Source organism: Eschrichtius robustus, chromosome 9 (genome assembly GCF_028021215.1).
Source record: "Eschrichtius robustus isolate mEscRob2 chromosome 9, mEscRob2.pri, whole genome shotgun sequence".
NCBI classification, from domain to species: Eukaryota; Metazoa; Chordata; class Mammalia; order Artiodactyla; family Eschrichtiidae; genus Eschrichtius; species Eschrichtius robustus.
In genome coordinates this window covers 595,219-621,555 of record NC_090832.1, presented here as the reverse complement: position 1 = coordinate 621,555, position 26,337 = coordinate 595,219, and the positions used below count along the sequence as shown (strand labels likewise).

The 26,337-nt window shown below is 42.5% G+C and overlaps 1 protein-coding gene across 3 annotated transcripts; it reads right to left on the bottom strand.

The window, feature by feature from the left end:
• Window positions 1-79: 79 nt before the first annotated feature.
• Window positions 80-18,973, bottom strand: PHF10 (PHD finger protein 10). 3 transcript variants are annotated; one of them, XM_068550790.1, is made up of 12 exons: window positions 18,879-18,973; window positions 16,073-16,179; window positions 13,468-13,598; window positions 12,757-12,840; window positions 11,738-11,871; window positions 11,498-11,647; window positions 10,689-10,798; window positions 8,517-8,670; window positions 6,459-6,614; window positions 1,811-1,919; window positions 1,359-1,547; window positions 80-262 (listed from the first exon to the last, which is right to left on the bottom strand). In XM_068550790.1, the coding sequence occupies exons 1-12, from the start codon at window positions 18,963-18,965 to the stop codon at window positions 177-179; spliced, it is 1,497 nt and encodes a 498-aa protein (XP_068406891.1). In that variant the 5' UTR covers window positions 18,966-18,973; the 3' UTR covers window positions 80-176. The 3 variants fall into 3 exon arrangements, with proteins under 3 accessions (XP_068406891.1, XP_068406892.1, XP_068406893.1); XM_068550791.1 differs by having other exon boundaries at window positions 12,757-12,834; XM_068550792.1 differs by lacking the exon at window positions 12,757-12,840.
• Window positions 18,974-26,337: the final 7,364 nt, after the last annotated feature.

Genomic DNA, 26,337 nt, shown 5'->3' with positions numbered 1-26,337 from the left:
CTATTCTTCTACCTGAAATTGGTTTCAAGGGTAAGAGTAGCTTATAACAAAATGAATGAACTTGCAGATTTTAAGCACATAGTTTCAGAAATCTTTTATTGGCGTAAAAATGAGAATGTTGTAAATTGGCACCAAATGCTTCATTTAAATGCACATTACAGTACTGGCGTCAAAAACTATCCCTCTTTGCTGTTTTTCCCCCTTCTGCCCACTTTCCTGGGTGTTGGGGGGGCTTGCTGACAACAGTCACAAATCCAGCGACCTAGGAGAAAAATTGTTAGTTAATACAGGATGAAATTTAACTTTTTAGGACTGAATTTTAAACCCAGTTAGCTCTCCTTCCTTAGCAATGGCTATTGATAATCCTCACTGGATTTCTGGTGGGATGGGCACTGAGTTCCTTAATTTAAGGAGAAAAATGCAAACTTCCCTTAAGGTAATCAGTGTCATCAATGCCCTGTGAAATGCACAGGGGGAGGGCAGGGGTCATGGGAGGAACTAAATAATGGTAGGGACCTTTTAAACAGTTAAAATCCTTTCTGAAATTCAAACACTATCATACTCTTAAGAGTTCAAGCGTACAAATCCCAATATAAAACCTGTTACTGCTTCCGCTTATTTTCAGCCTTCTGTGCCGCTCAGCGGCAGCTGTGCGCTGCCGGCATCCTCTCAAGTGCTGGTGTGCTGCGCTCACGCGGCACTGTGAAGTGTGTCAAGTATCTGACGGCATTATGATGAGCTCTACAACATACTTGATCGCAATCACTAAGCAACTCTGAATAGTTAAGTTGCTTGCATCTCAACAAGTCCCAGGAAACCTAGGCATATATTTTATAAAGTATTAGACAGTGTCAACCATGCAAATAAGTTCTAAAATTGCACAATTGTGTGTGTAATGTTTTAGTCTGATTACTGTGATTTCGTCTTTGAGTCTGTGTTCATGCTGAAGTTATCTGGAATTGTTATGCTGCCTCAATTTACAAAAATCTGCTTTAACGTGTATCAAGGCATAGCAGTCATTTTGTTAAGTTTCTAAGTGACGTGTAAAATCAAGGCTTTGAGACACATTGATGCTAATCCTTGAGCTATTTCAGTAGAACACTGGCTCAATCTATACACACTGAGCTCTACTTCCAGAACTTATAGGCAGTCACTTGTCCTTTAGTCAGCTGGTCTAGGGATGAAAAACAGGTGGACATGATCACAGCTTGGGTCACTTCTTGTGAATAGGAGGATCTCCAGGCCCTTCAATGTGATTATGGTGTTTATGCAGCCTCAAAAAAAAAAAAAAAAAAAAAAAAAAATGCTGGAAGAGTCCCTTCACTCAAAGATAACATTCCTTCTTTTTTAATCTTTACCTGATGGAATAGCACCAAGGCCCACACAAAAAGTATGATAACCTCTGTCACACACATCACAGAACATCATTTCTTCTTCATGGTGGGGTTGTCCACATATAATGCAAGTCTTACACTCCATACACTGCCATGGGTAGGTCTTAATCATAGAAACAAGCTCCATGGTCATATCCAGGCAAGAAGGATGGCCTAAACCAAAACCAGTATTAGTTGTATTGCACACAAGAATGTTTAACTTAATAGGGCATAATAAAATGCTACTTTGCTTGGACATCTCAAGAATGGCTACAATGTTTAACTGCCAAAGAGGAATGAAAACACAGAGTTGAAAAAAATACATGGACTTCCTATATTTGATGATTCTTTGGTTCAAGTCTAGCTGACAACTAAGAATCCTAGTTTTCGAAGCAACAAATAGGGTGGTGAAAATGTGAAGACGTGTCAATACTCACCACTGTTACCGCACTGGGAGCAGTGTACAAGGGACTCAGCCTTCCCTTTCTTGTTGGACTCCTTACCCTTCAGACAAATTCCACATAGAGCACTTGGAATGACCTTTGGCTGGAAGGGTAGAAGAGGGCTATAAATTCATGCCAGAAGAACTTACTGGGGGTGCAAAAGGAATTATCACTGTATTGCCTTATCTTTACTTCTGGTTAACTTGCTAACGAGGACCTTTTTGAAGGACATAACCTGACATGAATCTGCCTTCAACATACAACAGCCTACCGACTAAAGCCTTAGATTTCATTTTTAAATGTTGTCAATGGCATGATCTCATGTTAGGATTAGATATAGCATTCTACACTCCCTACATGCCCAGTAAGATCTGTATAATGAACTGGAAGGGAAGACTAATACATTGTCCAACTGTACTATTAACTGAAAGAGAAAAATCCAAGTACTCAGTGACCATTACATGGAAGTTTTAGGCTTGTTCCCAAAGAGAAGACTCCACTGTAAGCAGCTTATATGCTCATTTCGTTTAAAACCTGATGTTCTCCAAAGTTGCAAAACTAGATCTATAAAATCTAAGTTACAAAATCAATGTTTTAACATTTTTAATTGAAAGATGTCTCAGCATACATTGTCATGTGCAAAAAAGGTTTGTGGGAATCCGAGTTGTGTGATTATTCCCTTTGCATATCTAATACATTAATAAACGAGCCTATATTTAAGAGAAAAAGCATTCACTATGACATATAAAACATGAAAGACAAAAGTAGTTCTCAGATAGGCAAAATATGAAATTATCACTTTAAAATATGCAGACACCCTATGTTTTAAGTACCATTCATTTCTCAGATTAAAAACAGGCACTATCCAATGAAGGCATCTGGGCTTTAAGAAAACACTTGGCAACACATGGAAAACAACAAAGAAGAAGGTTCACTACACCTGAAATTGGGAGGGGAAAGGGGACATTGGAACATCACAGCCTTGACCGTAGTAACATGATGTTCACTGGCTCCACATGAACATGGAGCAGTGGTAGGAAAGGAGAGCAAGCCGGGGCCAAGTAGGAAATGGGGGCCGGGGGCATGTTCATTCACTCATTCACTCATTCATTCGTTCATTTATATAAAAACTGGGAGAAAAAGTACTCTAAATAGAACTATTGTATTTCTGTTTAATACAACCCAGCCAAATGCATCTTATGTTTCCCTTTCCTAAGTTACTGAACAAAAGAGGAGCCTAAACAAAATTCCAACTTTGCATACTGTATTATTCCAGCTTTGAAATGTCTCACTGCCACCTTCAAAACCTGCACAGACTAAACAATTTGTTCTTAATTCTTTAGGGTTTTTTTAATTTTTTAAATTATCTTTCTCTACAAAAGATGACAGAGGCATTCAAAAATAATTTTTGGCTTATTTATTTAAAAAAAAAGTCAACCTTATACATAAATATAATAAAAACAATAACTCTAAACAATCACAAATGTCTCTACAAAATAATAAATATCATGGAAGTTAAAACATACATATAAAACTTTACTGTTGACTATTCTACATCTCCTGTATATCTTTATACCCTGCTCCCCAACAAAAGGATAGTGTCACATGCTCAAACCTCTTAAGTCTTGCAGTGTAGTTACCCTCTGTTGTTACTGCTACATTCTAAGCATAAAAGGTTCTCATTGTGTTTTCTTATACTTAAATAAAAAGTAGCTAGGAAGTGCACTTCTATGATCCAAATTCTGGTTCAGTTATGATCAAATCTGTAACTGCCATAATATACAGCAGAAAGCTACCTCTCAATCCACCAAAAAAAAGAAATATCTTTTGGTTATGGTACCTGCACTAAATGTAAAAGATACACTTATTTAATACTTATAGTTCAAGTTAGATACTGGCATACTAAGTACTTTAATATTTTTCAGTAAAGTCAAGGAAGTAACCACACAATATTAAAATCTAAATCAAGAACTCCTCATAGGAGATCCTTTACAAAAAATCAAAAGGAATAAAACACAAAGCTAGTCATTCACATTCTAGAGCAGTTCAAGTTCTACAATCATTAAAATATACATTGAACACCTACGATAAAAGGGATACCAAGAAAATTCTAGGTTTACTTCTAAGCTTAAAATCATAATGTTTTGTTAAACCACTTAAAATTTTTCTTACCCAATAGTCTTCATCTTGATGAAAAGAGGGAGAGACGGGTGGAGAGGGAGGGAGAGAGACAGAGAGGGAGAGCTTTGCAGCATTTTCTATGATGATGCCACAGCTCAATATAAAAAAATACTTTGTTCACTCAAGCACTCTGAGCTCTCTCAGAAGCCACACTGCTCACATCCAGCACTGTACACGTCGGGTACCAATCGCTGGCTGGGAAGCTCGTCTCTCGGGCTTTGCAGTGGTGACGGAGGAAGGGAACAGTGTATGGAGCTCTCTGAAGGTTAATGAACGGAGCCCTCCATACATGTCTGATGGAGACAGTCCTACTTCGTAACAGCACAACATCAACATTTCACTACTGACAAGAAAATTAAAATAATCTCCCTAAGAGTTCTCAGAATCTCAAATAAAAGGCTCACAATACGCTTATTCTCCTGCTTGAAAAACAACCAAAGATAGTGAGACTTTCATGTTAGCACTAATATAGTATAGATTTTAATTATATACTTTTAACATAGGCCTGAATCCTAATAATTATGCTTTAATTTCAGGTTAATGTAACCTAAACAATACTGTCCTACAAATCAAGGGCAAGCACTAGTGAATCTTATTAAGCAAGACATCAAATACATTATAATTTTTCTTAACTCCCATATTTTAAAACATATTTATATATATGACCTTCAGCTTAAAGTACCCTAATATTTAGGCACATCTTGGCTTATTAATACTTTTCATAGAGAGGTTAACTTTTAATAAACATGTTCACATTAATGTATTGTTTAGATACTGGTTGTTCCAAACTTTGAAATAACTGAAACATTTTTAGGTACTAAGAATGTTCACAGAAGGTTATAAAATGTGCATTCTGCATATCACTCCCTTGAGTACTACCAATTTAGGTTTAGGTTAATCAATTTATTTCTTCTACCTTAAATCAATGATAGCATTGAGTAGTTCTTCATTTTCAGCCTCTAAACATGTTTCAGTATTCTTTCTTTTTTAACCCATGATTAATCCAGGCTTACTTTCTGAAAGGTCTATGTAACACTGACAGTGTGCTTTGAGCTGCAACTCCCATTCCAAGCTCTCCTCGGACCAGAAGCACACTGTTTAGCACACACAGCAGGCTAACTTTCCAAAATGTAATCTCTGGAGTTCATTTGCTTTCAATTATTAAGCATTAATTTAAATCTTTAGTTTAAAAAAATTAGATAAGCTATGTATGTAAAACAAGGACAAAAATCACATGGCTGCAGCCTAGCGCAGCCGTCCTTGCTGAATGAAGCTGGGCTGAAAAAATGTGTACTTGAAAGCTGATGACATAAAGGCATTTTCTAATTAAATATGGAATATGCTAATCTGTTATGTTGCTTTTTTACTTCAGGAAAAGAAAGGCAATGGACTGTTAGAAGGGCTCTGCTTAGGCTGAAGGGACACTGGCCAGCGCCCACTTGAACCTGTGCTTCTGGATTATACACCACAACCCTGACCTGACATACACAAGTGTTCAGTAACTCCGCTCAGCAAAACTTTTTGATCAGCTTACTCTAAAATGCTCCTTCAAAACACCTTCATAACCACATAACAAGCATACTGATACATACCAGACTGAAAACTGTATATCTTACTGTTACCATTCAAAACATAAAACTTGCAGCTAATTCTACTCCTTTTATGATACTCTTAAATCCCCATATATGAATAAGGCTACTCATCTCTCACCCGACCCTCTGAAGGGGAAGGGGCAGACGGCAGGAGGAAATGATAAAAATAACCCTATTGCTGACAGCATGCTACCTGACTCTGAGAATAACCGGATCAAAAAGTTAACAAGTGCATCTAAGCCAAATCACCTGCCAGATAATGTGTAAATCCTTGTCACAGAACTGCACAGGCTACCTGCCAAGGTTAGGCTGAAAGCCACCACAACGTAGACCAGTTTTACTGTTCTCCACCAGAGGGTTAGCTGAACGTGGCCAGTGAGTGGACCGAAGAGTTCCTAGACTGAACCCAGATGGCTCTTAGCGAAAGGCACTGCAGAAACGCAGCCTGGCCTAAGGGGCTCCCTCCCCACTGCATGGCTCAGCGGACCCAGCTCCACCAGTACCAGGGGGCGTTCAGTGTCAGACCACGATGCTTTTTACTCTGAGGAAACGAGTATAAAGTTCTGCCTATTAGATCACTCCTTAAAAACCCATACTTGCCTGGTTATTACTTAGAAGAACAAAAAAAGATTCTCTTATCAATTGTACATATACAGAAAACAGAAGCTAAACCATGGCCAAAGTGATAGAAAAGCCACCAGGAAAATAAAGCAAAAAGGAAGGAGGCTGACAGAGGGCACACACCACAGAAGAACAGCTAGTGAAGTGCAGCAGGCAGGAGCTCCACAACTTTGCAATTCAAAGTTAAAATATTTCAGGGAGAGAGGCTGGTCAGGAAGGAAGCTGAGTCAGGGGCTTTTTTCTTCTACCTTGTACCCAGGAACTGGCTTGGACAGTACGGAACGTTTGGAAGCATCTCTTCGTGGAGGAGCAGCCTTGTCCCTGGACCTCTGTCTTCCCTGCAGAGGCTCGTCCTGGCCTTCGGGAAGGCCTTCCCCCTCAGACACGTTGCCAGAGGAGCTGTCCTGCAAGTCAAAGGCACAAACACAGGTTCCTTGGAACTCATGCAGATTTGAAAACTACAGCAGATATCCAAGAAAAGCTTTAAAGTTCCATCAATTCAAAACTAAAAAGATAATTCTAATCTAAGAAAACATTTTCCAGTGCGAGACTAAAAGAAGTCATGGTAAGAATCATTTATCCATCTTATAAATACATTATAGCTAGTTCCATTTATATCAGCAAGCACCTTAATCGACTTTGTTTTCTGACCTCAGTCAACAGTCCAGAATTATCTACTTCAGCTATTATTACATGACACAGCTTCAACACCATTTTACCATGTCACAAGGGAGCATATTTGTTTCACACAAAACTATTCTTTAAAAAAGAAACTGCTTTAACTAAGTGTGGGTATTTTTACTGAGTAATAACGGTTATTAAAGAAGTTCTTCAAGCCCACACCTGTAACTTCCTAACGTTAAACTAGGCAGAGGGCCAATATCGTCAAGTATTTACAACAGTATCAGACATATTGTACATGTTCAAAGTTTAGGAGTTCAATAATCACTTAATTCTTCACTTTTTAATTTAAAATTTTCTAATTAGAATAAAAATGTTATGTTCATATAAATTATGAAAATTATACAAGAAAAGATCAGGTTATCCATAACCACCCTGGTAAACGTCCTGAGACAATGCCTGGGAACGTGATGTATCTCTTTTCTAGTTACGTGTTTGTACAGATACCCAGATTCACACACTAACACACACACATCCTACCTACATGTGTGCCCTCATTTTTTAAAACACAAACACAAAGCTGAATTACATTGTATGTGTGTGTGCATCTGCGTTTTAACATTTTTAAGTGTTACGTGCATTTCACCACATCATTAAATATTCTTTGAACCGCATTTCTACCATGTAAATGTAATAGATAACCCACTGTGGACATGATATTTCTAATTTCTGCTATAGAAAATAACACTCCAATGGACATTTTTTCCTAATTAAATTTTGTTACCATCTGATCAGGTTCTTCGGATAAATTCTATTAGTGTATTTGCCAAGTCAAATTCCACGGAAGTTAAAACTCTTGGTACAGACCGTGAAAACGCTTTCCCAAAACGCTGTATTAACCGACACTCCCACTAGCAGTGTAGGGGAAAGTCGACTTCACCACACCCTCGTCACAACACCGCACCCCGTACCAACGTGACGGAAGAAAAGCAGCGTCGTCACTTTGGTATCTGAAGAGCATCTTACTTTATGCGACGTGTATCACTAAATATGTTCTAGAAGCTGTTGGTGACAAAGCGTAGTGCCCATTAATGCTAACACAACCCCAGCTTCAGGTCGGCTAGAAAGGTATACAACGGCCAGCCGCTTAATATGCCACGCTAAATAAAAGTCAAACCGCTGACTACTGTCTTTTTCGTTCTCCTTCAGTTCCACAGAGCACACCAACTTCCCCACTGTCCTGCAATTGCATTTTGCTACCAAAAAAAAGAGTCATGCAGGAAAACCTAACTAACAGCACACATGTTGGTGACCTTAACATTATCCTAGAAGAGGCCGAAGACTATTAATTAAGCAACAGGAACACAAGTTAACGTGCTCCCCCTAACCCAAGATGGTTAAGCGTAAGATTGTAAACCAATGTCTAGTACCCTGCCTAACCTGCTTGTGAAAACCACAAAGGGGCAACTTTAAGGATAAAACTTACCAAAGGCCACACACAGATAGTCCGTATCAACACACACAATCAATAACTTTTCCTGATGGAAGCTTTCTGGAACTTACATGCAACTGTCCTTTTTCAAAAAGAGGGTAGTGATACAAGTTCAATTTAACACTCCAGGAAAGCAATCAGCAAAAATTCAAAGGAAAAGGAGACACCTCCTACTGAAGATAAACGTTCTCACCGAAGTGCCTTTATTCTTCCGTTTCTCGTCACCTCGACCATCTTCGGCATCATCTGAATCACCATCGCTATCGAGAGCAGGGAGCTCAGGATCCAGGGGGGGCTCGTAAAGCGCTGTGTTTAATGGCAAATACCGCAGTTCATCTGGTGAGTACCTATAGTTCAGAGAGGATTTTCAGTTTTCCTTTTTATTTCTGGCCGTGCCGCATGGCTCGCGGGACCTTAGTTTCCCAACCAGGGATGGAACTGGTTCCATCCCGTGCCCGTGCCCCCTGCAGCGGGAGCTCGGAGTCTTAACCACTGGACTGCCAGGGAAGTCCCCAGTTTTCCTTTACTGTTAAATATATATGGACTAATTTTGAACTACGATAATAGCCTTAATATTAACCGCAAATACTTTTGAAAAATGATTAAGGGCAATAAATAATTTTTTCATTTTGGTACTCAAATAGGGACAAGGAATAAAAAAAAAGCTTAAGCATTTTTTCACCAGTCTAAGAGTATAAAATATATATTTGATTCTTGTTATCAAAAGATTATGCCTCTCTCCTTTACCCTCAACACCCTCCCCCCGCAAAAAATGTCAGCAGACAAGGACGGAATTGTGGCCATACAGAACCCTGCCTGAGCACCTCCCCCCTCCCACCTGCCTGAGTCCTCACTGCCTGTGCGCTGCTGCTGCTTCACCTGTACAGCAGGTATGATAACAAGTCCACCTCACAGAGCGAACATGAGCATCAAATAAATTAACACAGGTAAGTCACAGCGGTGCACCGTACAAGATACTATTTAAGAAACAAAATTTCCAGTAACAAATTATCTTAAACCAATTTGTGAAGCATGTATTCTAACAAATGTAATCATCTCTTTTATCCGAAGCTCGGGATCGGCAACCCCTTCCCCAGGTCAGTCAGCACACGGCCCGCTGAGGCCGTCCGAGCCGTCCCGCAGGATCGCACCCGGCGGCGACGATCTCGGGACCGCAGTACGGAGCGAACACTGGATCAGCCTCCCGCTCACCTAAGGCGTCACACCAAAAAGCACAGGGGTTGGGACACAGGCCTATCACTCAATAATGTGCTTTGCCCAAAGTGAGAAAATGAAAATTTGCTGACCCATGACTTAAATTTGACTTTCAAATAGTATGATTGTATAGTCTATTTTATTTTATTTTTTAAATTTTATTTATTTATTTATTTTGGCTGTGTTGGGTCTTCGTTGCTGCGAACGGGCTTTCTCTACTTGTGGCAAGCGGGGGCTACTCTTGGTTGAGGTACGCGGGCTTCTCATTGCTGTGGCTTCTCTTGTTGCGGAGCACGGGCTCTAGGCATGCGGGCTTCAGTAGTCGTAGCACGCAGGCTCAGCAGTTGTGGCTCTTGGGCTCTAGAGCGCAGGCTCAGTAGTTGTGGCGCATGGGCTTAGCTGCTCCAAGGCATGTGGGATCTCCCAGGACCAGGGCTCGAACCCGTGTCCCCTGCATTGGCAGGCGGATTCTTAAGTACTGCGCCACCACGGAAGCCCGTATAGTCTATTTTAAATACTACTGTCTAAAGAATATTCTCTATCCTAGAAAGCATAAGGTTTTTTATGAAGTAAAAGCTGAGATTTTGACACAAGTGACGCTGTGGGCCCTGTTTTCAGTTACATCCAGGTTGGAAAGGAGAGACAAGCAGCGTTCTTGCTACAGGAACGGAAGCAGTGGCCAGGCCAGAGTAGCAGGAGCTCCCAGGTGGCCATGCCTCCCCACAGCCACTCTGTGCCTTCCTTCACGCCCTCTGCATCTGTGAAAATGCAGACGCCCAGGCAGAAGGTCTGGGGGCGTGCTTGAGAGTCTGCATTTCCAATAAGCTTCCAGGTGACACCAGCGACGCTGGGCCATGGACCATACTTTAAGGATGGAGGTCTGGAGAACCCCTGGCACCTGTCCACAGAAACACAAACAGGTGGGCAGTGAGATGGCACCCCAGGCTTTGTCAGCAGATGTTCAAGTTCTGTAAAGAGCATTCTTCACCACAGAACCACAGTAGATAGAAGACTGACACAAATCTTATACATCTTATGGTGATGCTTATAGAGCTAAACACTTCTAGAAGACAAACACAAGGCTTTGAAGTCCCTCACCAACACTGATACTAATGGTAAAAAAAAAACAAAAAAAAAACGACTTAAGTACCTTTTGTAATATTCCTGGAACTGTCCAGGGATGAGGGCCACCGGGTAAGAACTGACCTTGGTTCTCTCTGTCGGCAACACTTTGTACTTCCCTTGAGGCACCTGGATAACCTGGTTTAAACACAAAGAGAAAGACACGCCCGATTCCAGGCGAAGAATCAAGGCTTTAGGAAAACAGTCCCCTCTTGCTCTCTACCGTGTTTCTCCCCCCAAAAGCTAAAAATGTAAGAGACATTAGGAGCTATGACCTAAGGGGGTTGGTATTCCTAGTTCTAGTGAGTTTGTCTCGTTGTTTACCATGGCCATCATTTCTGAGGAAAGGCAGTGTGTCTGCTCACCACTTAAGGGCTACTTATAAAACCTCTGGAGCTCAACCTCCTCATGTATGAAACGGAAACAGTAAGTTTTACCCTCATGTGGTAAGGGTGAGAAGTACGTGCACTACTATGGAAACCTCTTATACCCACCCCTGGGACACACAGGGATGCTGTGCAGTTACTAGACCCCTTCAGGAGCATATGCCAACCAAACAGCAAAGGACACAGCACACGCAGGCAGAGGGCACAGCGCACGCAGGCAGAGGGCACAGCGCACGCAGGCAGAGGGCACAGCGCACACAGGCAGAGGACACAGCGCACACAGGCAGAGAAGTGAAGCAAACAGCATCAGGCACATGAGAAACGACAGCTTCGGTTCTGGGGAAGAAAAGGACATACTGCTGGTACAAAACATTACGGTAAGGGTGTTCAGTAGCCTACGGTAACAAGCAATTAGCAAGGTTCAGGGGTTAATAAATGTAAGAGATCCTACATGTGTCTGTAAGTCAAAATAAGCTCTTCTTTCTTCCATACGTTCCCGGTTTAAGTTGCTGTTAAATTCAGCTGCTTTTTTGGCAGCTTTCTTAATGTACTCAGGCACTTTGCTGGCTTCAACTTTCTGAGTATTCTGTTGTTGCAATTGCTGAAATAAAAATATTACAGTTGGAAGTCACATCTAACTTTATAAAACGTCATTCCCCCAAACCAAGACGGTGGTTACCTAGATACTTACAGAATATTCTTTATAGTGATCCGTAATTCGTTGGCGTTCTTTTTCTTGAAGAATGACAGAATATTCAGCATGTTTGGCCGGATATTCTTTTATCATTAAATCAATTACTTCATCACTGCGCAATGCTGTTAAGCCTATTTCAGACCAAAGAAAAGGTAAAGAAGCTTTTTCAAGGCTAAGTGAACATACCATTTTTCAAAATTTGCTTTTCCTTCAAACTACTCTACATTTAAGAAGTTTTCCAATAGTCAAAGCAAAATAGTTTAATACATTCAAAAATAATAAAAAATAATATTCATAATACAAAGTCAAAGAACTAAAAAGAAATAGATTACCAAAGTTGCAAAGGCAAATAAATCAATTTTTCAACCAAAACTTTTTTAAGATCTACGTACTATATATCAACATATATCCCTTTACTAGAAACAACTGCTACATAATGACGCGCACTAACCACTGGCATCAACGTGGGATACTAGATGAGAAAAGGCTTTTTCAGTTTGCTTCAGTTCTTAGTCTTCAAATTCGATACACGAGAAATATTACAGAGCCAATTCAGATTTCACCAAAAGCATCAGCACACACACGTAAGTCACACAGGCAATTTTCGAAACTCATGGTATCAGATTATACCAACTGCTGAGATGAACTCCCATGGTTTTATATTAAAAAGTTGCCTTAATATATTTATGAAGGGAAAATTACAAATAAAGCAGGGAGATAACTATACATAACTGAAAATTGAGCAACATTTGCCTTTTAAGAGACAAGGACTAATACTTTTAAAAAGTACTGTACAAATTTTGCACACAAAACATACACACACTTTGACACTTCTGTTAAAGTTATTAGAAAATGATATTGTTATAAAACATCATTCTCTTTTGTATTTTAACAATAATCAAAAATGAAGTTAACAGTTTAGCATTTAAATAATTCAATCTATTTATTAATTTTGTAAAATATTTTGGGAAAAAAAATAAATACTCATCCGGTATCGCCTCATTAATGTTCATTACCTAGAGTGCACTGTGTTTCTGTAATGACATTTAGCTCTCTCAGGTACAGTTTCTCCTTATGAGACAAATCTCGTCGCTCTAAATCTCCAAAAAAAAAAAAAGAATAAAAGACTATCAAAAATAGTCTTTTGCATTTGTAAAACTCTTAAAAGTTAAAAAACTTTAAAAAAATGTTTAAAGTTAAAATCTTCATGGATTTAAAAAAGTACTCCCTGTTACATATTCCAAATATTATTAAAAGACTACACAAAAAAGCTTACAAATTAAAAAAATGAAAGTTAAAATAAAACTGAAAACAGAGTAATCCAAAGCCAGAAGATAAGACAAATAACTGTATTAAACTAGCTGACGAAACACAGCCTCTCCCAAGTTCAGATATAGCAGATGTAGCTACCTCCGTCCCTAAGGCCAAGGAGCAACAGTCAAGAAACAAAACCCTTAGTTCATTCATGTGGCTACAAAAAAATGATTTCTCCCTAAAGCTTTTCCAGGAAATTCATCTTCCTCATTTTACTTGTAAATCAGTTTACAAGGCATAAGAGAGAGATGCTGAATGAATGAAAGCTGCAAATAAAAATCAGCAAGCAGAAGAATATAAAACACGTTATAAATAATCCGTACTCAAATATTCAGAACTTGACAACCTATCAAAAAGAATTACTATTAGTTAAAAGTTAGATTTAATCTGTTATATAAACTAAGACTTAATACCTGGATATTTCCGTTTAAAGGAGGTCACACCCAAATATTCACTGACTTGTTCTTGAAGCATATAGTATTCTCCTGTTTCATCAGGTGGCCATTTGTACTCTATCAAATTTTCTGCTGGATAGTAGCTAAAGCTAAGCACAGAAATATATATTATGCCTTAAATGTAGCTTTTATAAAATTTTAATCATTTTTGTTTTAAAGGATATTCATTTTTAAACATTTCTGAGAATATATTTTAAGGATTTGGAAAAACTATTTTAATTATTTAAATTCTCAGTCTTCTATGATTTTGTAATACAAGGAAGTTCTTATGATTTCATGTGCATCAATGAAATTACAAAAGAGGTAGAGATAAAAGAAACAACCATCTGGAATACCAAAGCAAAAAAGTACACTGGAGGACTTCCCTGGTGGCGCAGTGGATAAGAATCCGCCTGCCAATGCAGGGGACACAGGTTCGATCCCTGGCCTGGGAAGATCTCTTCCCACATGCCGTGGAAAAACTAAGCCCACGAGCCACAACAACTGAGCCTGCGCTCTAGAGCCCACGAGCCATAACTACTGAGCCCACGTGCTGCAACTACTGAAGCCTGCATGCCTAGAGCCCATGCTCTGCAACAAGAGAAGCCACCGCAATGAGAAGCCCGCGCACCGCAACAAAGAGTAGCCCCCACTCACTGCAACTAGAGAAAGCCCACACACAGCAACGAAGACCCAACGCAGCCAAAAATAAATGAATTTTTTTTTTTAAAAGTACACTGGAAATAACATTTTCCACATATCACAAAGAACAAAGACTCACAACTGTCAGGAACAAAGGCAACGTTTTTTAGCTTTTGCAAATCGGGGTGGTGATACCAGTTCTGAATTCTTTCTCACGGGCTTAGCACCCATAGCTATTTCAGGCACCCAAAGTATAATCAACTTCTGTTTCCCATCTTCTGTTCAGTGAGTCACAAACAGCAGAGAAAGCAGAACTCTAAAAACCTATTTCTCAATAAACTGAACTATAAACCACATAGACTCCACATACCCAGTGCACTGCAGATCAATCCCCAATCCAATCCTGAACAGTAAAGACTACAGATGTCTGGACCTGGACCATTTCAACCTCTAAATTTCATCAGTGGATAATACAGGCAGAATATAACACCATTTTATGCATCTAGCCAACTAAAAGTAACAGACAAAAGAACAGTTTTCTCAAAAGTGGTACTGGGAATTTGGACAACCAAATGCAAAAGTATGAAATTGAACCTTTACCTCATATCACACAGAAAAATTAATTAAAAAATGGATCGACGACCTAAATGTAAGAACTAAAACTAGAAAACTCTTAGAAGAAAACATAGGGGTAAATCTTCATGATCTCAGATTTAGCAATGGATTCTAGATATGAATCCACTGCTAAATCTGAGCAGTGAATTCATAGCATGAGCAACAAAAGAAAGAGTAAATAATTTGGACTTGAGCAAAATTAAAGATTTTGTGTATCAAGACACTACCAACAGAGTGAAAAGTCAACCCACAGAATGGGAGAAAATATCTGCGAATCATTACGTCTGACAAGAATGTCTAAACAACAACAACAAAAAAAAATTTAAAAATGGGCAGAAAACTTAAACAGACATTTCTCCAAAGATATACAAATGGCCAATAAGCACATGAAAAGACGCTCAATTTGACTAGTCATTATGGAAATTCAAATCAAAATCACAGCAAGATTCCACTTCACACCTTTTAGAATGGCTGTTATCAAAAAAAAAAAAAAGGAAATATAACAAGCTGGTAAGGATATGAAGAAGCCAGAAACTTTGTACATTGCTGGTGGGAATATAAAATGGTGCATCCACTGTGGAAAACAGTTTGGCAGCTCCTCAAAAAGTTAGACATCGAATTGCCATGTGACCCACCTGTTCCATTCCTAGGTATACACCCAAAGAAGTCTGGACAAATATATTTATACACCAATGTTCAAGGCAGCATTATCCACACCAGCCAAAATGTAGAAACAACCCAAATGTCCATCAACAGATAAAGAGATAAACATAACATAGAGTATAATTATAACAATGGAGTATAATTCAGCCTTAAAGAGGAAGGAAATTCTAGCACAAGCTACAACATGAATGAACTTTGAAGAAATGCTAACCAAATTAAGCCAGACACAAAAAGACAAACACTGTATGATTCCATTTACATGAGGTACCTAGAATAGGCAAATTCATAATGACAGAAAGTAGAATGGTGGCCGCCAGGGGCTGGGGATACGCGAAATGGGAATTTTATTACGTAAAAGTTTTGGAAATGGATGGTGGTGATGGTTACACAACACTGTGAATGTAATTTATGCCACTGAATTATACACTTAAAAATAGTTAAAATGGTGAATTTAAGTGTATTTTACCACAAGAAAAAAATTTTTTTTTCAATTGCACTAAGTAGCAAAAAGCAACTTTGCTGTCACATTGTAAAACACAATAAAAACATTCTACAATCTTTAATAATTGCCTTTGCCAGGGCTGGGGGATGGGGAGCAGGGAGCTAATGCAGAGAAAAGACACGTACCACAAAAAAACATTATTAAGCAATAAAATGACAGTACCCAAGATCCTGACTGGAAGTGTCACAGCTCCTAGAGCTATCTCCTGAGCCCATTCGCCTCCTTTTGGACGGTTGGGTCCCATCATTTGAATTATCTTCATTATCATCCTAAACATTTAAAAGATTCAAAAAATAACAAGACAAAGAATAATAAATAAGGAAAGATTAATTATGTATCCTCCCAGACTTGCTAAAAGGCTCAACTTAAAGGCTTTCTAAGGATTATACAAATGTTAACTTCTTACTATAATTAACGAGGGACAAGAATTTGGAATGGGCAAGACCTGGGAAAAACTAATAACTAATACAAATCAATACAAATCAGAGTAAGAAAATTTTCAATAAACTTGTAAGTCTAAATCTACTTTTGCTTTCTTACCAAGAGGTTAAAATGCCTCCTGCTTTAAAGAAACACATAAAATTGCTGCAATACTCTGAAATCAAAGCAAATCCTCCTACCCTAGCTAGGATAAAAATGTACGGATCATTCAGTGTTTAACTCAACTTATAGTTGGTTTATTGGACTATTCTAATTGGCTATTTTAGGTACTTATATCCCTGTGAAAAGAGGACACAAAAGGACTAAAAACAGATGATCAATCCTGTTAATTTTTTTTCTTACACTGCAAAAATTTAGCAAAAATATACCCTAATAAGAGTCATCAATCTATATAAAACCACACACTACCTCCCAAAAAGGAGAGGCTTAAAAAAAATTTTAAGCGACATCTTCCACTATGTGACAATATGAAGGGCTGTTAAGTTAGACCGTTTCATTAAGGCAATGAATGATGTTATCAAGTGTCAGGAAATTAATTTAATCGCATATTAGTTAAGGCTTAAAAAAACAGATTAAAAAAAAATCAAGGTAATGTAGCTTCCTAAGACAATACAATTTTGTTAAATACCACGGTTCTAAGAATACAGAGGTAGTAAGTATGTTGGTCAAGCATGCCAAAGCTGGCCTGCCTGGAATCTTACTGGGCACTGCCCTTCACGGGCTGAGTGGTTCTCCTCTGTGATCAGCTCCTTATCTGTAAAACTGGGACCCTAATACTGCCTCCAATACTTGGCTAATGTAGGGATTAAATGAGTTAATACATGGGAAGCCCTTAGAGCAAGGCCTAGCGAACAATTAAGTGCCCAGTAAAAGTTAGTTAATATGATTATGATGATATGATTATAAAGTGTTAAAAGGCTCCACCTGTTAGGAATTTACTCAGATTCTTTACCAAATAGCAAAAAACGGGGAATATTCTCCTTTTCAGTTCTTACAAAATAAGCATTCAATTGAAGAGCTCTGTATACTCCTATTAAGAAAAGCAACCAGGTAGGAGACGGAGAACAGTCTAAATCCATTCTCCAAAAACTTACACGTAACAGTAACTCTCCCAATTGAAACATTTCATATTCAATAAGCATTCGCCTATCATTTCTATCTTACTTGCTTCTGAGCACTTTAAGGATTTTAATATCCATTTAAGTACATTTCCCTTGGCTAAAAAATTTAGACACTCAAAAAGAGACAAAAAGTTAAAAATGCGAAGTCCTCAGAAAAGCTGAAACCACAATTTCACAAGTAGTGTTTGAATTTACTATTACAAATTCTAGGCAAATGTGCTATTACATAAGGTGAACATCGGAGAGGTCAAACAGCAATATACCTCCTAATATTATGATGAAATACAATTAAGTTGAAAGAACTTTGCTTGCAACCTCGATCTTGACCCAGAAGTCCTAAGCTTTAAGGCTGCCGAGATCTCCGATATCAGCTATCTGCATTTCAGAGTCACAGGCGGCTCCCACCTTGGGATTAAACCCGTTTCTGGGGGTCCCACACTTGATTCAGACACGCTCCTCCAGCTGGGCCTGGACTCGGGGGCCCCGGCCCCCCGCCGCACGCAGGCCCAGCCTCAGGTTCTGCGAGCACAGCTGTGCGGAGACGCACCGCCTGGCCGCTGTCACCGGTCGGGGCACCCGAGGGTCCCCGTGCACAGAGGACCGCACAGGAGGGGCTCCTGGCAGGGGCAGCCCCGCCAGGTGACCGAAGAACCGTCCCTATGTCAACGCTGACCCCGGATCAGCGAAGACACGGGTCCTCGGGGTTCCGGTCCCCATCACATTCCAATTCCAACTTTTCAGTTACAACTGAAATACTGAGGTTGTACGAATCATCGCTCCATTCCAACCTTCTGTCACAAACTAGTAAACTAACCTTGAAAACAAAATGTTTTAATGCACGACATCCTACCGCTCACCTCGATTCCTCTCCACTCATCTCTGACTTTAAAACACTAAGCCCGTTTTACTTCCTTAAAACAGTGCAAACTACAAAACTTGAAAACAAAAAAGTCGGCCTGAAAATAACAGAACGGTTATTTGTTCTCAAACCAAGTTCATTAACTGGCTGGCTTGTTTTTCCACTTGTACACACTTCTATTTTTTAGGAAGAGCTCAAATATTTCAGAAAGATACTCCTCAAATGAAGGCGCTTTTAAAAACATACATAGTATCCCAGACTAACGTGAAGAAAACTCTCTCCGTCTCTGAGGAAAGTTTTATTTCTACGCGGAGCAGAACGTCCCCCGGGGGACGTGCTCATAAGCTCCTTCGGCGCAGAAACCGCCAAGAAGACTTCGGACCGAGGCCGACTCGCCCCCGGACCCGCGCGGGGCTCCGCGACTGTGCCAGGGCTCGGTGGGCCGGACGGGCCAGCCCGGCGCCGGGTCCCCGCCGCCCCCTCACGGCCGCCACCCCCGCCCCCGGCCCCGGCCCCGAGGCGCCGCCGCCGGTCCGCCGCTCCTCACCTTCGGGGACTGCGCTCCGGGGGTGGCCGGGTCGCTGTCGCACGGCCGCGGGGACAGCGCAGTCCCGGGGCCGCCCGCCGCCGCCATCAGCCCGAGCGCCCCGCGCCGCCGCCTCCGCCGCCGCCGCCGCCTCGTCCCGGCCGCCGCCGCCGCCGCCGCCGTCGCCGCCGCCGCAGCGCGGGCCGCCCGCCGCCCGGGCCCCGCCCCCTCCGCCCGCCCGCCGCCCGGGGGCCGGCCCCTGCCTCCACGCGCCCCGCGGCCCGCCAGCGCCGCCGCCACCGCCATGGCCGCCGCCAGCGCGCCGCCCGCCGCCGCCGCCGCCGCCGCCGAGGACGCCGCCCGCCGAGCCCGCCGCCGTGCGCGCCCGCGGGGCCCTCTGCTCCCTCGGCCGCCGCCGCCGCCACCCGCCGCGCCCGCTGCCGCCGCCGCCGCTGCCCCCCGGCCGCTGCCCTCGGCCCCGCGCGGCCCTAGCCCGCCGCTACCCCGCCTACCCGCCGCCGCAGCCCGGCGCGCTCCGCGGCCCCACCTCCCGCCGCTCCCCTCAGCCCCCAGCCCCGCCCCGGCCCGCCGCCCTGGGCGCGCTCGCCGCCGCCCCCTCCCCGCCGCCCCCGGCCCGGCCCAGCCCCTCACACGTCAGCCCTCTCCTCCCACCTCGCCCCGCCCGGGGCTCCCCGCCCCTCCCCCTCCCCCTCCATCCCGAGGGTCCCTCCCCGCCCCTCCCTCCCAGGTGTCCGCGCCCATGTCCCCTCCCCCTCTCTCCCGGGGCTCCCCGCCCCTCCCCCTCCCCCCCCTCCCCCTCCTTCCTGAGGGTCCCCGCCCCCTTCTTCCCCCTACAGGGGTCCCTCTCCCGCCTCTCCCCTCCCCTCCCCTCCCTCCCGGGGTCCTCACCGCCCCGCCCCCTCCTCCTCCTCCTTCCGGAGTCTTCACCCCCATCCTCTCCCTCCCGGGGGTCCTCTCCCTTCCGGGCGTCCCCTCCCTCCCGGGGGTCTCCTCCCCAACCCTCCTTCCCAGGGGCCTCGTCGCGGTGGGCTGTGGGGGCCCTGCCTCATCTCCCGGTGTTCCCGGTTCCCAGTCGCTGCCCGTCGTCCGCCTTTGTTCTCTGCTCGCGGCCTCGAGCTGACTGGGGCTCCTGAACCACCTGCCATGGAATGTGTACTTTCCAAAGACATCCTCAGCTTGCTTTCATTTGAAAAGTTTATCCACATTCACCTCAGTGCGTGCGGAAATCATAAACTTACAAGTTCACGTTCGACTTTGTTGGGATGTAGCTGCTGCAGCAGCTCCCACCCAGGACGGGAGAGCGAGCATGCGGCGAGGGAGGACAGCGCTTCCGCAGCGGAACATTTGGGGAGCATGCTGGCCTCCGCTGGGTTCTGGCTCCGCTTTTCCTGGCTGCGTAGCCTTAGCCGATCATTTACTGAATCTTCAGTGTTGTTGTAAAGTGCGTACAATGGTAGGCCCATAAAAGTCACCAAGAAAGAGACCTGTTTTATTTGAACTGAATTTATTATTAATCCTCGTTCTTAGGCTTCACCTGGTCACTTTTGGACTTCACCAAAAATTAAAAGAAAAAAACAAAGTAACTGAACCTTAAAAGAACACGAGAGACAGCTGTGATAAGATGACAATGGTGCCAGAAATGTGTTAAAGTTGACCTCTCAGCAGACGCTTTGTATCTGAGAGTGTAGATGACTTGTTTCATGGCAACAGAGAAGATTCTTGGATTTAGAATGCAATGTGGCTTCCCTTTCCTTCATTATTTTCGCTTACACTCAGCAGACAAGTTTGGAAAGATAAGACAAAGGGATTGTTTCTAGCCCATCACGGTGACACAAAGGACCTCCTTTGACTCTCCCAGCCCACCCTTTCCTGGCTTCTCCACTTGCATCAGATCAGAGATGGCATCACCAACAACTCAAGACTCACAAGCTGCTGCTCATCTAGACTTTGCTTTATCTCACAACCTCAGTCAGAGCAGCTCCCCATTTCCCTGTCAAAAGCCCACTGAAGAAAATGGCCTAATTGTCTGAATGAGCCAAGAAGAACCAACATCTTTCCCCCAAATTCCCTCAACTGATCCAGACCCTCAGTTAGATTCTCTGGATAGAGTTTAATGTTAAATATATATTTGTATATTCAGTTACTTGGTTCTACTCATGTCCCTTGGGTATTCTGTCTTTAGATCAAATACAAAGTTAAAACTCTTCATTCCAAGTCAATAAACATTGATTCAGCCTTTCAACGTGAAAGGTAAGGCATAATATTAAGGTGGCACCCTGCGGATTACAATCGCTGCACATAGGCAGTTTCAACACTGAAAGAATATGATACAAATATACAGTTGTACTTAAAGGCAATTTAGGTGTGTTGACTGAAAAAAAATGCACAACCTAGAAGTTGAGAGTTACGTGTTATTCGGTGGACATTCTGAGGACTTCAAGCCAGGAGACAGGACTCTCAGATCACTCTGAGGGACGGCTGCGAAGAGGCAATGGGGGAGCCAGGATATACAGGTGTTTTTACAACAAAGACCTGGTAGTCGGAACATCAAAAGATTACAGTTATTTAAAGAAAACCAGATATCTCAGGTTAAGGAATTTAGTACTTTTCTATGTATGGGAAGATGCAAGAGTTTGAGCTCACTGAAAGCATTCCTTTGATGTGCACCTCAGCTACTGGGGGCCAGTATCCTGTGTTTTCTCATCCTGAGTTTCTTCAGGGTGCACTGCCGGGGTGGGCGGGTGCTTCAGCACCTGACTGCGGGATGGCGGGGCATCCTGCCTCCATCCTGAGTTCCCCCAGGGCCGACTGTCGGGTGGCCATAATGTGATGGCTTGATGTCTGCAACATCCTTTGTTTACTGATAGGGCAGGCAACATTTTTCGTTCACAGGTGGGAGAAAATTTACTTGCAACCAGAAAAATTAAGATTTTAAGGTTGACATAGAATTTGAAAAATATCTTAAGAGACTGGTAGGACAACTTCCTGTAAATGTACAATTAGAAGTGGAAATACGGGTTCAAGCCTGAAAAAGACTGAGAGGTGGGAAAATAAGAGGCATATTCAAGTGCAAAGGTCATTCCATTGTGGCTTGAGAATAGGGTAAATGAAGGTAGATCCTTGGAGTCAGGAGTGAAATATACAGGGAGGCAGTTTGATGTAATGGCGAGAACAAAGATTTGGAATTAAGACCAAATGAATACCAGCTGTGCCACTTATTAGCTGTGTGATCGTGGATAAATTATTTAATCTTTCTGACCCTCCATTTCCTCATTTGCAGGATTAGAATAATAATGTCCATTCAGTTATTTCACAAATATTTTATGGAAACCAACTAAGAACTATGTTAGGTGATAGAAATACAAGGAATCATTTATTCATTCATTCATCAAATACTACCTTACTATGTATTGTTAGGCCCTGAGTAAAGCGCTGGCAATAGAGTGGTGAAGAAAAAAAGCCATAAAACTGTATGAGACCACTTAGCATATGTAGATATAGGTGAGAAAAAGGCCCAAGGTCAAGAATTCCAGAGATACTGGTGGAAATAGAGAAGAAGGAAGAAAACTAGCAAGTATTGTGAGCTGAGAGGGTAGAGTGTCTCAAACAGGGGGCTGATCAACATGTCAATTGAGAAGTTGAGTAAGATAAGGACAGGAAAATGTCCATTGTATTTAGAAATTTGGTAGTAACTACCAATCTTTATTGTCCCAAGCTGTTTCAATGGTATGGCGATTGCAGAAGCTAAACTGAAGTCGATTAGGGAAGGAATGGGAGGCTAGGAATTGGAACCACAGTGCTGCACAGAGAGAAGTGTGAGTAACAGAGAAAGAGGGTGGGTGGAGAGGTGGGTTGCTGTCGTTTTGACAGAAGACACTAGAGCATGTTTGCATGCTGACAAGATGACTCAGTAGAAGGGGAAAATCATGATGCAAGAGAGAGAGGAGATAGGTGCTGGAAAGTGCCTGCCATGAGAAGGGTGGAAGGCCGCACAGATGTTGGGATAAGCCTTTGACAGGAGGAAGCACAATCCGTTTATTGTAACCAGACGGAAACCAGACCGTGGCTGCAGATGCGAGTGGCTTTGGAGATCTGGTGGCGGGAACTTGAGGGACTTTTCCTCTGATACTTCTTCTTTCCTTGATCAGGTATGAGGTGAGGTCATAAGCTGAAGGTGAGCAGAGGAGAGGAATATAGGAAACCGGGGGAGAGAGGAGGTGTGGGGATAGGAAAACAAAGCTTCTAGGATGCCAAGTGTTTGCCCACTGGAGGTTTGTGGTCGTGAATTTAAAGTGAAACCAGTCAGTCAAGCTCAGCTATTTGAACTCAGGCTTGGACAAAGCAGACAAGGGGATTCGGGATTGTTCGGGAAGGGGTGTTCCCAAAGGAAGAAGAGGGGCAAAGGAATTTGGAGTGTGTTTGTCAGAGAGTGACTGTACAGCAGTTATAACGATGGGCCATGAGATCTGAGGCAGAAAACAAGAGAACTGTGAAAGCGCGAGGAAGGTCAGTGAGCGGGAGGGTTCAACAGGACTGAAAAGTGACTGTTCAGGGTGTGCCAGGTGGTGAGCTAGGACAGGAAACCACTGCATGAGAGTAACCTGCTCGAAACTGAGACTTCAGAGGTCATGCTGATCTTGAGGCTAACAAGGTCTACAGGATGAACCAAGGAGCAGATGCCCAACGTGTGCTAGATGAAAAGGTCCTTGAATGTGAGTTGGTCAAGGAACTGGGAACCTAGAGCACAGACAGTCCTAGTTGCATGATAGCACAGGGCCATAAAAACGACCATGGAAGCTGGAGTCGTACAAAGTAATCTTATTAATCAAAGAGAAAAAGTAGAGTTCTTCTACAACTTTAAAAAACTTTCGTTAAAAAACTGAAAACTTGGGGCTTCCCTGGTGGCGCAGTGGTTGAGAGTCTGCCTGCCAGTGCAGGGGACACGGGTTCTGAGCCCTGGTCTGGGGGTATCCCACGTGCCGCGGAGCGGCTGGGCCCGTGAGCCACAGCTGCTGAGCCTGTGCGTCTGGAGCCTGTGCTCCGCAACAAGAGAGGCCGCGGCGGTGGTAGGCCCGCGCACCACGATGAAGAGTGGTCCCCGCTCGCCGCGGCTGGAGAGGGCCCTCGCGCAGAGGCGAGGACCCAACACAGCCAAAAATAAATAAATAAATAAATAAATTTATTAAAAAAAAAAAAAAAAAAACAACTGAAAACTCCCTTACTGACAATTATACACATATACAGAATTTTTTTCAATGTAAAACTTATATTTAGTACACTGTAATTTGAAACATGACAAACATTGAGAATTAGTATTTTCTTTTAAAAACTTTACCAAGAGTAATTTAAATTGTGCTTGCCTTTTTCTCATCCTGTAACTTATCTTTCCCATGCCTTGATAAATTGTCATACTTCTTTCGAAGTTTGGATGGCTTCCAGCATTTTATCTTTTGCATTTTCAATGTTGTAAGTAATCTCCAAGAGTCTCTTTAATGTGAAGTCTTATTAGCCTCCTTTCCTCTGGACATCTCCATCCTTTTCTCACAACCACTGTCTGTAACTAACCTGTGAAATCTGGATGCATATTTCACAGCAGATTCACCAGATAGGTCGACATGAATCAGTTCATGTCGACGCCTAAAATGATGGAACCAGCCTTTACTGGCAGAAAAAGGTTGTTTTTCTGTCTCTTTGTAATTACAGTTTTCTTTCAGCAGAGTAACTAACTTCAACACTTTGGCCTGAATGCTAGCCAAACTGATTGAGATTTTTTTTTAATTATTATTACAGTTGATACTTGAACTGTGCAGGTCCACTTACACAGATTGTTTTCACTAAATATATCTACACTACTACACCATCTGCCATTGGTTAAATCCACGAATGTGGAACAGCAGATACCGTACAGTTTTCTATCCAAAGTAGAAGAAAGTCTTTCACAACCACAAGTGGCTTTCTGTTCCTGGACAATTTAAGCTAAAAGATGTTGACGCAATTTCACCTTACTTTTCTTACTTATTGGACTTTCTCCCCATGATTCCTGCAGTACTTCCATGCGGGCTTAGGTCTCATCCTGTCTTGGTTTTGCTGTTGTCATGTTCAAATTTCCTAACCAATTTCATTTCTAGCATCATCACTTCTTACTTCTTTGATGCACTTTCACCTTTTTTTGCCCAATTTCCTCTTTTGGTGGTCCATTTTTGTAAAACATCATGTGCTTTTGTCACTGGGAGACAAGGAGGCAACACAACTACATGCTTTGCTGTCTTGTGACCTGAAGAGCTGAATACCAGAAGTGCAGTGACCAGTGACTGACGGACTTTGACGAAGGCTCATGACGCCCACCTGCTATTTACGTAGTGACTTGAGGACTGAAGAGCTGGCTGGGGAGTTTGTACCTTATGAAGTTACTCACGGTTAATATACTGTGGTCCCTGAAATGTGAACCATGTTGTTGGGGGACTGGTGTGATTCAACTAAGCTGTAGTAACTACAACTTGTGCAAAGCGAGAGCTGCCTTATTGGATGATTATCTACGTGGATATTGAAGTCACAAAGAATGACAGCAGGAGTTGAGTGGAGATGAAGCTTGCGATCCAGTAGCTCAGGTTTTCAAGAAATGAGAAGGAACAGGCCAGGGGACTAGTAGGCAACAATGACACACAGAAGTGAAGAACTGTACATCCGGATTGCATAAATTTCCAGGAGCTAGAGCTTTTTACAGTCAGTGGGGTTGCCTACCTAGCTCCTGGCTCTGAGGCATTAGCGATGAGGGATGAGAGAAAAACCAGCTTTTACTTGAGAGGGCTGCAGTGGGACTCTTCCTCAGGGAAAAGTCAGGTCCTTGTTAAGGAAAGAAACTCAAAATGCATCTGGAGGAGAGGGTGGGATGACAGAGGAGTTCTGTGAACCATGTAAACGACGGTCAATAACCTGCTATAAAGCTTTGAGAAGCAGGGAATCAGATTAGGGGGTGTTCAGATTTCTGTGGTGACATATGTTGAACAAAACAACACATGAATAAATAAAAGAAGGACTATCAAAATAGTTGTGAGAGAGTGAGGACCCAGGCAAGAGATATCACAGCAGGTTTTGTTTTTTTTTTTTTTTTTCAGGGATAGAATCCTCACCCCCTGCATTGGAAGGGGGAGTCTTAACCACTGGACCCCCCGGGAAGTCCCGAGGGGATGATTTTGAGTCACTTCAAAAAAACAGAATCCATAGAATTTAACAATTAAGTACGAATGGGGGTTGGGACAAGGGCAAGAGAAAGCAGAACTGAAGGTAATTCTGAGCTGTCAAACTGAATGATAACAGGTAACATTTCAGGATTTGGTATGCTCCAGGGTTATGCTAAGTGCTGGGCATAAGTGCCTGACTATATATATTACCTCACTTAATTCACAAACCAACCCTAGGAGGAAGGCATAATTCTCACTTTACAAAGTCACGTTTATAA

Coding starts and splice junctions, on each gene's coding strand:
- PHF10 (XM_068550790.1), bottom strand. CDS start 18,965: ATGGCGGCGGCGGGCGGCCCCGGGACTGCGCTGTCCCCGCGGCCGTGC. Junction 12,841..13,467: donor CTTTAAACGGAAATATCCAG/GTATTAAGTCTT, acceptor TTTTTTTTGGAG/ATTTAGAGCGACGAGATTTG. Junction 1,548..1,810: donor CTCCCAGTGCGGTAACAGTG/GTGAGTATTGAC, acceptor GTTTTGGTTTAG/GCCATCCTTCTTGCCTGGAT.